The sequence below is a fragment of the Prionailurus bengalensis genome, chromosome C2 (genome assembly GCF_016509475.1).
Source record: "Prionailurus bengalensis isolate Pbe53 chromosome C2, Fcat_Pben_1.1_paternal_pri, whole genome shotgun sequence".
Lineage (NCBI taxonomy): Eukaryota > Metazoa > Chordata > Mammalia > Carnivora > Felidae > Prionailurus > Prionailurus bengalensis.
The window spans coordinates 158,051,103-158,065,236 of NC_057350.1; the positions used below are offsets into that span (position 1 = coordinate 158,051,103).

Below are 14,134 nucleotides of genomic sequence, written 5' to 3' on the forward strand. Positions count from 1 at the left end.
AACCGCACAGCTGGATAGAGCAGGTGTTACGTAGAGCAACATATTAAACACCCACTTGCTGACTTAGATAAAGGAAGGCGTGTATGATTAAAACAGCAACATTGAAAAAATACTGCCAAAGACGAAGACAATCAGGTTTTCAATGTTCTGTCTCCCCTTGTTATTGATCTTAAGATGTTACTTGTCTCACTAAACCCAAATAAGGTCTTCGGGAGGTACTGTGCCAAGTTTTATGTAAAGGAAGCAAAGTGTTAATATAAGGTTCTGACTCTTGCACATTTTCCCCCTTTGGCTTTCAGTTTAAAAAAAAGGGGGGGGGAGCAGATTACATTCTTCATTTCAAAATGATTAAAGTTTTAAAACTTTTTAAATATGTTTATTTATTTTTGAGAGAGAGAGAGAGAGAGCAGGTGCAAGTGTGAACAGGGGAGGGGCAGAAAGAGAGGCGGGGCGGGGCGGGGGGGGGGGGTGCGGATAGAGGATCTGAAGCGGGCTCTGAGCTGACAGCAGTGAGCCTGATGCAGGGCTCGAACTCACAAACCTCAAGATCGTGACAGGAACTGAAGTCAGATGCTCAACGGACTGAGCCACTCAGGCGCGCCTCAAAATGAATACATTTTAAGAAGTAACTATAACTTTTACATGTACTGAGAAAAAATTTGAGAGTTAATCCATCATCTGTCCAGGTAAAATGTCCAGTGGAGAAGAAAAGAGACTTATGATTAATTTTGCAGTAGCAGGCCCGATAAATTACAGTAGCGCTTAATATTCTGGATTCCCAAAGCCGTGTCACCTCTCAGTGTGAACAACTGAACAGCAAGTACAGTGAATCAAAGAATGAACATCAGTGTCGTCGTTTTCGACTTGCTACCACCAATAACTGAATATATTTATTTGCGCTACGTGAGATTCAACTAGTGCAGTGTCTTAGCAATTTACGGAGGCATATAAGCTTTCAAGGGTTTCACAGAGTAGGTGCGTTTATAATACTACTAGGCAAAATAACCACAATACACACATAATAATCATTTGAAAGTTTAGATTTAAGTAGGATATTTCACGAGTTTATATACACAGTCTGTAATTTTAATAACACAAACATGCATTCAGAGAAGGAAAAATAATCTAGCTGCTAAAGTGTGTTTAACTTTACAACATATCTGTGAAACCCAGAAAAAGATCACCAAAATTATTCTTTTTAATATTACTCAGAATCACTCTGTATTGCTATTTCCCCCTATTCTACTGCTTCTTTTCTGACATTTAGCCACATGACTGTGAGAAATAAATTTTCTCTTTTATCTGAAAGATCCATCATTTTTTATCAATAAAGAATTTTATAGATCTCATACACAAGTTGTTTGTGTATAACCTGTTTTTTCTATAACCTGTTCAGTGTTTTAATCTTAATCTGTCACCCAATTTAAAGTTACTTTTATTTTTGGCCTAAGGCATGGCTCCAATGTAACTTTTCCTTGTATCTTCAAGTATCAATTTAGGAGTTTTAGAGTGATTTTTCCCTACAACGTTGCCTGCATACGTGTATGTATATAATCTATAATACATGTATATATAACACATATATAATACATGTGTATATAACATAAGCCATATAGATAATGGCTTTTACAGATTTAGTCTGTAACTCCAGTACCCACTATGTTTCCCAATAGGAAAGCAAATTTTAATTAGTTTTGTTTCCCACTGTTTTTCTTTAGGCATTTAGCAACTTTATTCTCTCCCCGAACTCCCCTATGACCCTTATTTCTTAAGCTAATGGTTTAGACCTCCCTTTCCGCGGCCCCATGAAAAATCTCTACATATATTTTCTACAGCACTTGAGTGCCTACTCCCTGGTACCTAAATCATAATCCTTACTACAGTTTATCATGCATTATAATAATGATAAGAAATTATAAGTTTTATATTCCTAGGAGTGCCTTGCACAATGTCTAGAACAGAGAATGAATCCAAAACATATTTATCAATAATATCAAGTAAATTATTCTCCTGTAGGTCACGTTTTAAAATCAAAACAGAATCCCTTTCACAAAGCAGCTCTGAGAAATTAACATTATTATGTCGAGTCTAAGTCAACCCTGGTAACAAACATAATTGTGAATTTTAAGGCAAAATCATATTCAGAAACTTAAAGGAAAATTGATCATTGGCAACAATGCTTGTGGAAATATATTTCGTGCAGAAGAGAGCAGAAAAACGTAAGGCTTTTAAATGCACATATGCTTGTTATTTCCCTGACTTTAATCTCATTTAATAAAACTAAGAAAACATCCCTACTAAAGAATTTAGGGGCTTCTTTATTATTTTTTCTTTTATGTTTAAGTCACAAATTGGAATCCACCTCGTTTTCACATAAGTTAACTAGAAAATGTGTGCTAATAGCAATTGAGAAAGTTAACCCCGACTCTAAATTTTATGCACACATTAGAAATATCACATTGCACAAAGAAGAAAAAAGTTATCGTTTCAGTTAAAGAGAACTGGAGAACAGCAGGGAGATTAAACTTAAAATTTTTTGTTTACTAGAATAAATACATAGGCAAAACTGACAGTTTGCCCAAACCTATTCAAACTTCTACACTTAAAAAAACAACTGGGAAATCACAAACATAAGATGAGAGAGGACTTTATAGAACGAGTCTGCATTACCAGCTTAGAGTTAGACGGCCATACTTGTGCTGCCTTCTAAATGGAGATCCCCAGGAAGCTTCTCCCAGAGACAGTCTGGCATTTGAGCCACATTTGAAACAAAATCTGTGCATGCTTAAAGTGAGGCTTACAGAGGTTAGTAGTTGAAAACAGATGCACACAAACATTCTCTGCAACACGGCAGCGTTTTTAAAGAGAGTCAAGAAAAGAAATAATGCAGATTAAAACAAAAACAAAAAAACCTTGGAGCTCCAAAAAGAGTGAAGCTGGTCCCGAAGCGCTGGCTTGAGTGTCTGAAAGTTCATAAAACAAAATCCACTGATGGAACAGCTTCTTATTAGACAGAAATATAAACGTCAACATTATTAACAAAACGCTTTAATTCCTTACAATGTCTTCGAAAGACTGCAAATTTTTACCTTCAAGCTTGGTGTTTGGGTCTGATCAACTGTAAATCTCATTAGAATATTGAATTGAAGATCATTTGGAAAAGATTCTCTGAAATAAGGAAAGAACAAAGCAGAACAAAAATTAATCAAGTAGACGTTTAGCAAACTAAACAGAAAGCTATGCTTACTACCAGAACATCACGTCACTCAAGGAGCACGACAAAGCAGTGTCTGTGAGTGGTACACAGTCTATGTCGGGCAGCACACAAGCTGTTCCCAGAACAATCTGAGCATCTGAATCTATGCCCTACTGGTGCTTAAAAACCAACACTACAGGGGCGCCTGGGTGGCGCAGTCGGTTAAGCGTCCGACTTCAGCCAGGTCACGATCTCGCGGTCCGTGAGTTTGAGCCCCACGTCAGGCTCTGGGCTGATGGCTCAGAGCCTGGAGCCTGTTTCCGATTCTGTGTCTCCCTCTCTCTCTGCCCCTCCCCCGTTCATGCTCTGTCTCTCTCTGTCCCAAAAATAAATAAACGTTGAAAAAAAAAATTAAAAAAAAAAAAAACACAACACTACAGTGATAACGGTCTATCTTGCTTCAACTGTGCATGTAAACAGAACATTCTGCAAGTTGACATGATCAGAAATGGCTCCCTAGACCTAGTATCTGAATTCTTAGACTTACCTCAACAATCTATCTACACAAGAAAGTAGAAATAGATCACTGGTTCAACATCATCTGAAGAAGATTCTGAATGTTTAAGTGCATAACAAAACATTCTTTTTAAATTTAGGAAATATTTTTTTTTTTTACATTAGATTGAATAAGATCTTGAACTCTATTTTGAATATCTTAAGTAAGATAAAATACGACCTTGAGTTACTCAACTAATGTTTATGACAGTTTTAGATAAGAAAGGCAGTGTTTGATTTAAGGACCGTTGCTGCATTAAATATATCATGTGAACGAGCATGATTAATAATTTTCAAATGAAGCCCATGCAGCATAAATGGATTGAAAGTACTCAGAAATCGAAACAGAGAAACTAAACACTCCTGATTACTACAGGATAAACTGGAAATAGATGAAGAAACTATTACCTTGTAACATCAAGGGCTTTCTGAACTTTTGCCTGAACAGACCCCAGCAAATCAGCACCCATTTTTTTTAAGAGTTGAGTCAGCAGTACAAACAACCAATCTTGAAGATCATCTTTGTGGACTTGTATGAAATCCACTAGAGTCTCCAAGAACATGCTGAATACCTACGGTGGGTAAATGGGGAAGGGGAGAGAAAAAGGAGGAAATATTGACCTCTATGCTTCATTCAAAACCGAAATAGAAACGGAATACAGGAATCAGAGGCACAGCGATTGGCAGCCAAGCGGAAAAACAATCTCTCTTGCTTTTCATTGGACTCTGTGATACAAGAGTACGTTTGAAATGTTATCCAACTTCTGCCGAAGTTCAACAATTAGCTATTCCATGCAGCATCACTTGGTAAAGAAACTTTGGCCACAATGGCTGGCACACCTAATGATGTCAATGATGCCATAGCTTAATCTGGTTCAACCGAAATCTGAGGTAATCTGAAATTTCGGGCAAGGAACTACCTACTGATAGCCTCACCAGGCCTCAGCTCTTTGAAGGAGTGGCACTGAGTTAATCAGAGGGGGACTATGCTGACAGCTACCTTAAAATATAAGAACATCCTGACATATTGGGCTAATTGGAGACTCCTACATTTCTCAATAGGTCAGTTGTCACTCATTTTTTTGGTATGAGATCTATTATTTATTAAAACCTCCCCAAACATAATTTTAACTGATCTGGAATAAGTATAACTGTACCTAAAATAAAATAAATTCAGGACACAACTCTCCATCTTCATTTTAGTGATTTCTAAAAAAATCCTAGATGGCTATTAGTCTCCATTTCTTTTGATGGGTTTTGTACTTGGTTCCAGTATTTATGTACTAGTTTAAAAAACTTTATAAGATAAAAAAAAATTTAAGGAAAGGAATGCTAATATTCTTAAGTAATGCATCTCATTAAAATACTTGGGAAAAATGACCGACACTAAGGTATATCTCTACAAGAAATTCAGCACCATAGTGGAGAATTTATTTCCAGGTAAAGAAAAAAACTCTTAGGACAACGTCAGGCATTATATTATGAGACAACTTATAATCACAACAGACCATAAAAACTATAGTTTAAAAAAGTTAATAATCTCAAAACTTTGCTAATTTGAGAATTAAGGAGTTTCGCTCAATATATATCTTATTATTGACTTTCCGTTATTCAGTTATACACGAACTCCCATTTTTTCTCTTATGTTAGAAAATGAAGGATTTTCCTGACCAGAATTAGAACTAAGGTTTCATATTTGACCCCGAGTTAGAAAAGAATACACCTTAGCTCTGTGCTCAAATGTACTCTAATTATACAAGCAGGAACTATGACTACTTAAAATTTTCTAACACCGTCCGATCCCGAGGCCGTATCTCTTCAACACCGCTCTTGCTTACAGTGCAAAATCATTAACTTCCACCCCACTTTCCCCAAAATATGGCTTCTCTTAGATATAAAACTTGGCGCACTGACTCGAGTAGCTGCTGGCTGTCTCCTCAGAGTCTGGCATAAAGTGGAGGAACCCCACTAAACCCACTCTAGAGCAAATGCATGTATCTAACTTAGTACTCACTCTTACTGGTACCTGGCAAATCAGTCCAGTGCTGTGCTGGAGTCAGTGGGTACTCGCCTAGAAAGCTGATTGCTAAGTGTACAGGAATTTTGTAAGCTGGCTGGTAGCTTGAAATCGGCCATGGTGGGAGTATCCACACGTCAGAAGTTACAGCAGACACTACACATTGGCGCTTCCGGTCCATCCCCTTAAACCTGCTTTGCCAGACACAGCACTCTAATTCTCCGATTCACTTTTAATCTTGTTTCAACTCCTGACTCTTTTCCTGAAGATTCCAACTTTAAGCTTTCACTACAGCAAAGCTAACATTAGAATGCCTGAGTCAACTCTCATTTTATCTGGTTCTCAGGAAACTGAGAACCAGAAAATTACATGACTTGCCCAAGGCTTCCATAGTGAATGGTTGGATCGGGACTCAGAGCTAAGTCGCTACGTTTCCCACTGTGTTCCATCCACTCTATTATGAGATAACTTACCTCATTCACTTGACTGTCATTCAACATCAAATTCTCCACGGACATCCCCCCACCCCCTTTGATTTCCTCTACAGCCATCCTTCTAATAATCATTTCTACAAGGGAGAACCAATTTTATTCCTCTTTAAGACTAATCTTTCTATTCTGGATTCTTGTTCTCTCCCCTCTACTATCTTTACTCTTTTATTCTCAATCTAAATCCCTTGCTTACAGCTGCAGAAGACAATGTCTCACGAATTTCCCCTTCAGTTTCCCTCCCACCCATCATCTTCTCACCGTGAAATGTAGCAGCTTTTTCACTAGCTTAGTGTGCTTGGCCATTCTGGAGCTTCCACTGCTTTCCTCTTATTATTTCCCGTCTTTCTTTCATTCTAGTTGCCAGGCACTGTGCTTCTCCATCCTAAATGTATGGCGATGAAGAGCTAGTCTTCTTCCCGATTCTCTTTTCATTCAAAGTGTGACCTTAACAGACCCTCTCTGATCTAGCCTACTAGGCCCCGTGACCTCGAGAACAGTTCTCTTGAGGCCTTCTCCAAATCTGTCCGTCACACTATCACTTTAGGCACCTCGCCTTTCTACCTCAGGTCTGGATTTCCAGAACAAGCCAGATAAGCACGCGTTCTAGGCTTTGCAGGCCATATGGTGTCTGTCACAACTACTCGACTCTGCCACTGTAGCACAGCTGCAGACAGTATGCATATGAGTGTGCACAGCTGTGCTCCACAGAACTTTATCTACAGAACAGGCAGCAGGCCAACGCGTGCCTGCTGTCTCACCTCCAGACGGGTGCCATCCTGAGAGAAAAAAAATCCTCCACTGTCTATACAACAGTGTGCAGAATGACATCGCAAATGCTCAGACCAGGTTCTAACTCTCCAAACTGATCTCAGACTATCTGGCAACATACGGTCTACTGTTCCTGAGCACATCTCACCACACTTCTGATTTCCTACCATACTTCCTCTATTTATACACAGCATGTGACTCACTACAAAGTTTGCCACTCATGTCCCAGCCAAAGAGCTTCTCAGACCACTTTAGGATATAGCCACTGATCTTTCCTTCTTGGAAGCTGTTGTGGGACTAGCTCTATGGTGCTATTTAGCTTTTTCTGTATTTATATTATCTTCCCATTTGAAACACAGAACACTTGAGAATGAAGCCTCTGTTTTTGTATAGTTGTGCATTACCAATTAGAACCAAGCTCACAGTTTACCAGAGGCTGAGGACTGAGTAAAAAGTTGTTCAATTAACGTGTAGGACAAGTTCCTTAAAGGGTAAGGATCTTCTATTAAGCGGAAATTTACCCTGTAATTGGTAGCCAGCCCTTTGTTCTCATTGGCAAGGGAAGATGCACAGGATCTTCCCTTCATCCCGGCCAAGGTTAACCTCCTTCTCTCTTCTACACACTTTCTGACATCTCCCACTTCTCGGGACTCAGGGCAGTCCTTCCCAGGAGGCCCAACCATCTCACGCTGCCATATCCGAAGTTTATGTTCCTGACAAGATCTGAACTGCTATTTTCTTCAAGAAGACTTCTCTGAGTCTCCTGGGTAGAAATTTCTTTTGATAGAGTACAGATGCCCAAAAAAGTAGACATGTTATCTACAGTCCTCCACACAGAGAATTCTACCATTGTTTTTCAAAATACATCCTATCAGTGGTACTTACTAAGTGACAACATACATGCCTGTATCTATCTATCGATCTATCTAAAGAGTTCACTGCCACATCACAAAGAGTTCACTGCCAGATGTTGATATCCTCCCATGACCTTATCTAAAATTAAAGAAGAAAATGGAAAGTAGATATGCTAATATTAGGGTTAAAAATTTGATTTCAGAAAAGAAATCTGAGACCCACTGCTCCATAAACTGTTTTGTTTGCTTTTATGGAATGACATTTATAGAATATTAGAAAGTACATATGGGGAGATTGGGACTAATTATTTTTTTGTAATTGCAAAATTTGGGAATTACTTTTTTAAATAATTCAATGGAACCAACCTTCAGTGGAATCGATTTATAATTCCACGTATCTCACACCTGTAATTTACTAGAAAACGACTAGACCACTGGAGCTATTACAGTTGAGGTGGTCTTTTCCTAATCTCACTTATGTCTTAGGTGTGCCAGTCATCAAATACAGAACAGAAGAACATCATCAAATTAGATTAATTAGTAGATTAAGAAGCACATCTCCAAACAGAATGACAGTTTGCATAACTGCAAATAGCATTTCGTGGATTGCAAAGGGTCCAACACTGCATGAACTCTTCGGGAGAGAAAATAGAGAAAAAGGGTTAATTTCACAGTCATGCAGTAAAGTTAGGTTTCCAACAAATATTGAACCAACTTACTCTCTATTGAGAGTTCCAACACAGGGGACAGCATGCAAAAAGAAAAAAAGAAAAAAAAAGAAAAACACACAAATTAGTCGCCATCAATGCAAAGTTCCTGTATGGAAGAAAAACACTTAGAAAATAAAAGTGACAAATGTTTTTCAAAGTTTTGTGATAAACTCAAAGTTGTTTTTAAAACAAGAGTTAAATGAATAGTATGAGAGAAGAGTATGTGATTTTTTCCTGTGTTTCTCCCTCACCTCCTTGCAAAAGAAATTTAAAACCAAAAACCAGAAAACCAACTTCTTTTCCAAACCCTAATATCCTTGAGGCTCAACTTCTAGAAAGAATCTAAGACTAACAGCCACCTGCCCCCCGTTTCTGAAGAGTGCCAGCATTTATGTCCAAAGCACAGCATCTAGAGTTTCTCTTTTCCTCTTCAGAAGCAGTACGTTCATAAGTGACTTCTGTGAAGGTTTAAAACAACCACAGCTGTCTGGAAATAAAAAGGAACCGTTTATGCCACAACTTTAAATCTTGCCGAGGTAAGATGTCTGTTATGGTGTCCTGATCCTAGGACACCTCTGCTGCCTAGCACACTCTTTAAGAGACCAGATGTGACCTGGGCACTCAAGTGTGTCCATTTTAGTAGCCGCAGATTAAACTCCTACCCTAGCTATTCAAGACTCAAAGATAGGACCTCAAGAGGTAGGACTAGACGGACCATAAAATGCCAATTCACGGCATGCACCTTGGTGAAGGTGGCTCCTTTCCAAGAGTTTCTTCAGAGACAAATGTCAGAACACGTAAGATAACTTCTAGCATCTGACGCTCCTTACATTTGAGGGGAAAAAATGAGTCTAGAGCAGTCAAAATAAAAATCTTCCCTGATCTCCTTAATTTTCAAACTTATTTAGTCTTGAAAAACTTACATGAGTGCTTGGCTTTCTAAAGGCTTTACATATATTAACTCATTTAAATATCCTCACAATCTTACGAGGTACTACTGATTATTAGCTATTCATTACTATTAAAACTTGATTTTACACGTTAGGAAACTAAGGCACAGACTGCCAGTAAGTGCTGAGGCAGCATCTGCACCTAAGGATCCAGCTCTGCCGTCCACACTTATCACCGTGTTGCTCTCTCTCTCTCTCTGGAAAAATATCAACAGGCTTTGAATCAGACATTTGTAGCTTCTGTTCTAAATTACTGTCCTACATACATCATCACTTATTCCCAACTCTAGGTATCTGAAGTAAAAAAAAAAAAAAAAAAAGCGTAGCAAGTTACAGGCATATCAACTAACTTCAGCCTGCAAACTCTATTTGCCAATCCTGCCCAGCGTCTACCTCCACGGGATTCAGAGTGCTCTTTTCTGGCCCTTCTTTTCTGGGGTGTCTGCCTCATTTACCAGAGCTCAGCTGATACTTTAGTTGGACTCCGGTGTTTACCGTGAAATATATAAGAGGGGAGCATTCTGGGGGCTGGAGAAGGAGATCCTATATGAAAGTGGACCGGGCTGCCCACAAACTGTTTCTCTAAGTATCTTGTTTCTGCTGAGGACAGCAGGTAGTCTCGATCGTGTTGGGCGTGAGAACACCTTTCGTTTATCATGGCAGCGGGGTAATACCCAGAAGGTGTGAACACAGGACTGAAGTGTTGATTTCAACCTAAAAAGACATGGGAAAATCCACCTAACCAAGCTCATGGAATGAGATGTCTCCTGAACACTGTGGCCCATTCTGGGGGCAAGTCCTCAGAGAGTTTCTGCCCTGTGAGCTTTCAGGACAGTTGAGGTTATGGGTAAGAGATTCCAGTTCAGAGTGGAGAGCTAACCCAGGCTTCAGGAACACAGAGAAATGTCCCTGATGGCATTTTTCAGGGCTATGAAAAAAAGTGCATGGCTCCTTTGGGGACATGGATGTAGTCCAGGCTGGGGTGAGAGTGAGGAAGGGACGACCAGCAAAACGATAGGCTTTGTTTGGGTGTTTTCTTGGGGACAACGAGCAGTCACCGCAGGGTTTTAAGCTGGTAGAAAAGATCTGTCTCCTGTGCAAAGGATGCGGTGTGGAGCAGGTGCAACAGGCAACAGACCACTCTGCCCCGAGTTAGCAGTGAGAACAGAGAGATGTTCAGAAGACTGAATGAGGAGTAAGTGGAGTTGCCAGAGTGATGCCCAAGTCCTTTCCTGGAGCAATGAGGGAATGGTGATTTCGCGAGATGAGATAAAGCAACGCCGGAGTTCTGAGGCTGAAGGTGGCCATGAGGCAGGAGACTACGTGCAAGAGAAAATATGGGCTGCAAGTGCACATCTGTGAGTCACCAGGTTCCCTCCCGCCAGTGGTAACGTAAGCTTCAGAGAAGGTACAGAATTAAAGACACGAGCCTAGGGCAAGAATCTAAGCAACACCTATGCTCAGCAGAACGAGCAGAGAGAGAGGTGTTGTAAGACGAGGGGTACGAGAGAGACCGGCTAGGACACAACAGGCACATCACAACAGACACATCATGCTCCTCAGAACGACAGAAAAGATACACTGAATAACTGACAGCAAAGTTGAAAGGCCAAAAGGAACGTCAACCAGCAAACTGGAATTTATGAGAAGTCCCCGTAAGCCGAGAGGATAAGACCATCTCGGCGAAAAATAGAATACTTATTAATGTGGCTAACGACAGCTTTAAGGTGACATCTTCTATTTCAACCGGAGGAGAGGTAGAAAGCATGAGTTTATGTGTAGTTACAGTGGCTGGTCTGGAGGCAGGAAATGGAGTTTCTGCTTGATGGTTTCCGTTTTCTGGGTAAGCTAGGAAGCCAGGACACGTGCTTAGGGCATAAGATAGGTTGGGAGGTGAATGGGCTGCAGTTCTGAGGACAGAAAGTGTTTGACATGGTCTCCATGGAGAACAGAAGACAAAGAGGAGGATTCCAACACAGCACTGAGCACTAGACAAAAACCACAGATCAGTAGTGAGAATGGCAGGAATACACATAGCTGATTTCACTCAGGGGCCAGTACAGTGTTTCCCTTCAAGAATCCTAACCTCCAACCAGGTGTCACGAGCTCCACGAGCAGATAGGTTCTTGAACCTATGTTTCTATTACAGTGTCAATAACTTAAGAATTAAGCATAAAAAACAGGGATCAGCAAACTATGGTTTGCACAATGGTTTTTACAATTTTAAATGGTTAAAAAAACTTTTTTTTTAAGGCAATTTCGTGGGGTGCCTGCGTGACTCAGCCGGTTAAGCGTCTGACTCTTGGTTTTGGCTCAGGTCATGATCTCACGGTTCACGGGACTGAGCCTTGCTTTGAGCTCTGTGCCGACAGGGTGGAGCCTGCTTGGGATTCTCTTTCCCTCTCTCTGCCCCTCCCTGCTCACTTGTGCATTCTCTCTCTCTTCTCTTAAAATAAATAACTTAAAAAAAAGTAGGCCTTTAGTATTACATAAAAAGGCAGTTTTGTGACACATGAAAATTAAAATTTCAAGATTCATAAAGTTTTGTTGCAACCCAGCCACATTCATTTGCTTACATACTGTCGAAAGATTCCTTTGTGCTATATAATGTCTGAGTCGAGCAGTGGTGACACAGATCAATATGGATGCAGATATTTACCATCTTGCCCTTTACAGAGCAAAAAATGGTCAACTGATAAAGAACAGAACTGTATTTGGAACGGGGCACTTGAGTGGGTGGCTCAGTCAGTTGAGCGGCTGACTCTTGATTTGAGCTAAGGTCATGCTCACACGGTCGTGAGACTGAGCCCCACAGTAGGCTCCAAGCTGAACATGAAGCCTGCTTAAGACTTTCTTGCTCTCTCTCACTCTCTCCCCTGCTCCCCTCCCTCCGCCCCTCTTCCCAGCTCCTGCTTTCTCTCCAAAAAAACAAAAAGAAAAAAAACCAAAAAAACGCTGTCTTTGGAAAGAAAGGCCACAACCATTGTCTGATCCTGAAGGCGGGGCTGATGGCACTTTGTAAAATGGGGAGGGAGAAACCTGCTACTTTGATAATATCAGGATGTGATGCAAAAGCTCAAACCAAACCCTGACATTTTAAACTCAGCACAGTATGGTGGCATATCCAGTTTACTCTTTTTTTTTTTTTTTTTTTTTTTTTTTTTTTTTAAATTGAGAGGCAATGTGAGCAGGAGGGGCAGAGAGAAAGGAGAGAGAGTGCCAAGAGGACTCCATGCCCAGGGCAGTGTGCAGCCTGATGTGGGGCTTGATCCCAAGACCACAGATCATGACCTGACTGAGATCAAGAGTTGGATGCTCAACAAACTGAGCCACCCAGGAGCCCCATCCAGTCTATTCTCAATGAATTCCATTACTGGCAGGGCCTCTGACAATCTCCAAACAAAAGTCAAACAGAAACAAACGAATAAAAATCCTCCCATTAGTCTTCGCTGAACTAAAAAAAACCTAATCAAACACACCAGATGGGTAAGAATTATATACTGTTACAAAACCTGATGAAGAAAACCCAAAGAGTCATCTTTCTCACAACTCTAGGGAGGACTGTAGCTGGTTCTCCGAGTCTACTAAGGAAAGCCAAACGTATGTGCTCGGTTCAGGTCCTTTACCAACATCAAACTCAATTTCCCTATTGATCTCTAACAGCCTCTTTTAAAAACCAGTTCTCTTTATTACTGTATAAATCCTAGCATCCAACTAAATTGTATTATTGCCCTAATGAAAAATAAAAAATTGTGACTTCGAGCAATAATCCAGCCCTGGTCCTATACCTTCCAGTAGACAAGAATTTTACCACTTAATGAAGATGTTTTAAAATTCTGTTTTTAAAGGCTGTATAGATAATTATTAAAATATTATTTATAAAACAGGTCCATCCAGATCACAATTGTCTTGTCCTTTGGTTTATATTGCCAAGAAAATATTTCAACAACCAATTTGTTCAGGATTTATAGAACTTTTGCATTACAGGGAGTCCTACAGCTGTAATTAGTGGTAGGAATATAAGTAGACAATGGTACAGTTATCTACATGCCCAGCTTGAAAATTATAAACTGTATGTACGTATGTATGTATGTACGTACATACTTGCTTATTTATAATCTCTACACCCAACGTGAGGCTTGAACTCATAGGAGGCCCTGATTCCAAGAGTCACATGCTCTGTCAGTTGAGCCAGCCCGGTGCCCCTGAAAGTTGTAAACTTTAAAACAAACTGCTTGCCAACTGTTTTTTTAATCTTTGTTTTTAATGGAATCTTGTGTTCTTGGATAAGATAAATATATCTTCCGATAGAGGATAATCTTTGAAAATTGTTTTAAAGTAGAAGCAATTTATCACCTTCAGCTGGATTTTATTATGTATAAAATGGGATTTTGTTATCTTTAGCGTTCCAAGTAATGAAAATCTTGAAAATAGAAAAAAAAAAATGACAATGATATGCGCAACAATAACGTGAAGACAGTAAAAAAAAAAAAAAAAAAAAAGCAAAATTCATTAATATTTTTCTTATAATTTCCCTTCCACATCTCCCCCTCACTTAGGTTAGAAATTCTCATGTAGACAACTGGTAACCTA

General features: G+C 39.8%; 1 protein-coding gene across 44 annotated transcripts in view; it reads right to left on the reverse strand.

The window, feature by feature from the left end:
• CLASP2 (cytoplasmic linker associated protein 2) overlaps positions 1 to 14,134 on the reverse strand; it is a 182,085-nt gene that overhangs the window by 39,356 nt on the left and 128,595 nt on the right. For 16 of the 44 annotated variants that reach the window (XM_043595913.1, XM_043595876.1, XM_043595882.1 and 13 more), the window contains 2 exons: positions 4,160 to 4,323; positions 3,090 to 3,168 (listed from right to left, as the gene is read on the reverse strand). In XM_043595913.1, coding sequence (XP_043451848.1) covers positions 3,090 to 3,168; positions 4,160 to 4,323 — 243 coding nt within the window. Of the gene's footprint in view, positions 1 to 2,912; positions 2,964 to 3,089; positions 3,169 to 4,159; positions 4,324 to 12,409; positions 12,413 to 14,134 lie in introns of all 44 variants that reach the window. The other 28 variants (XM_043595870.1, XM_043595867.1, XM_043595868.1 and 25 more) reach the window with 3 other exon arrangements.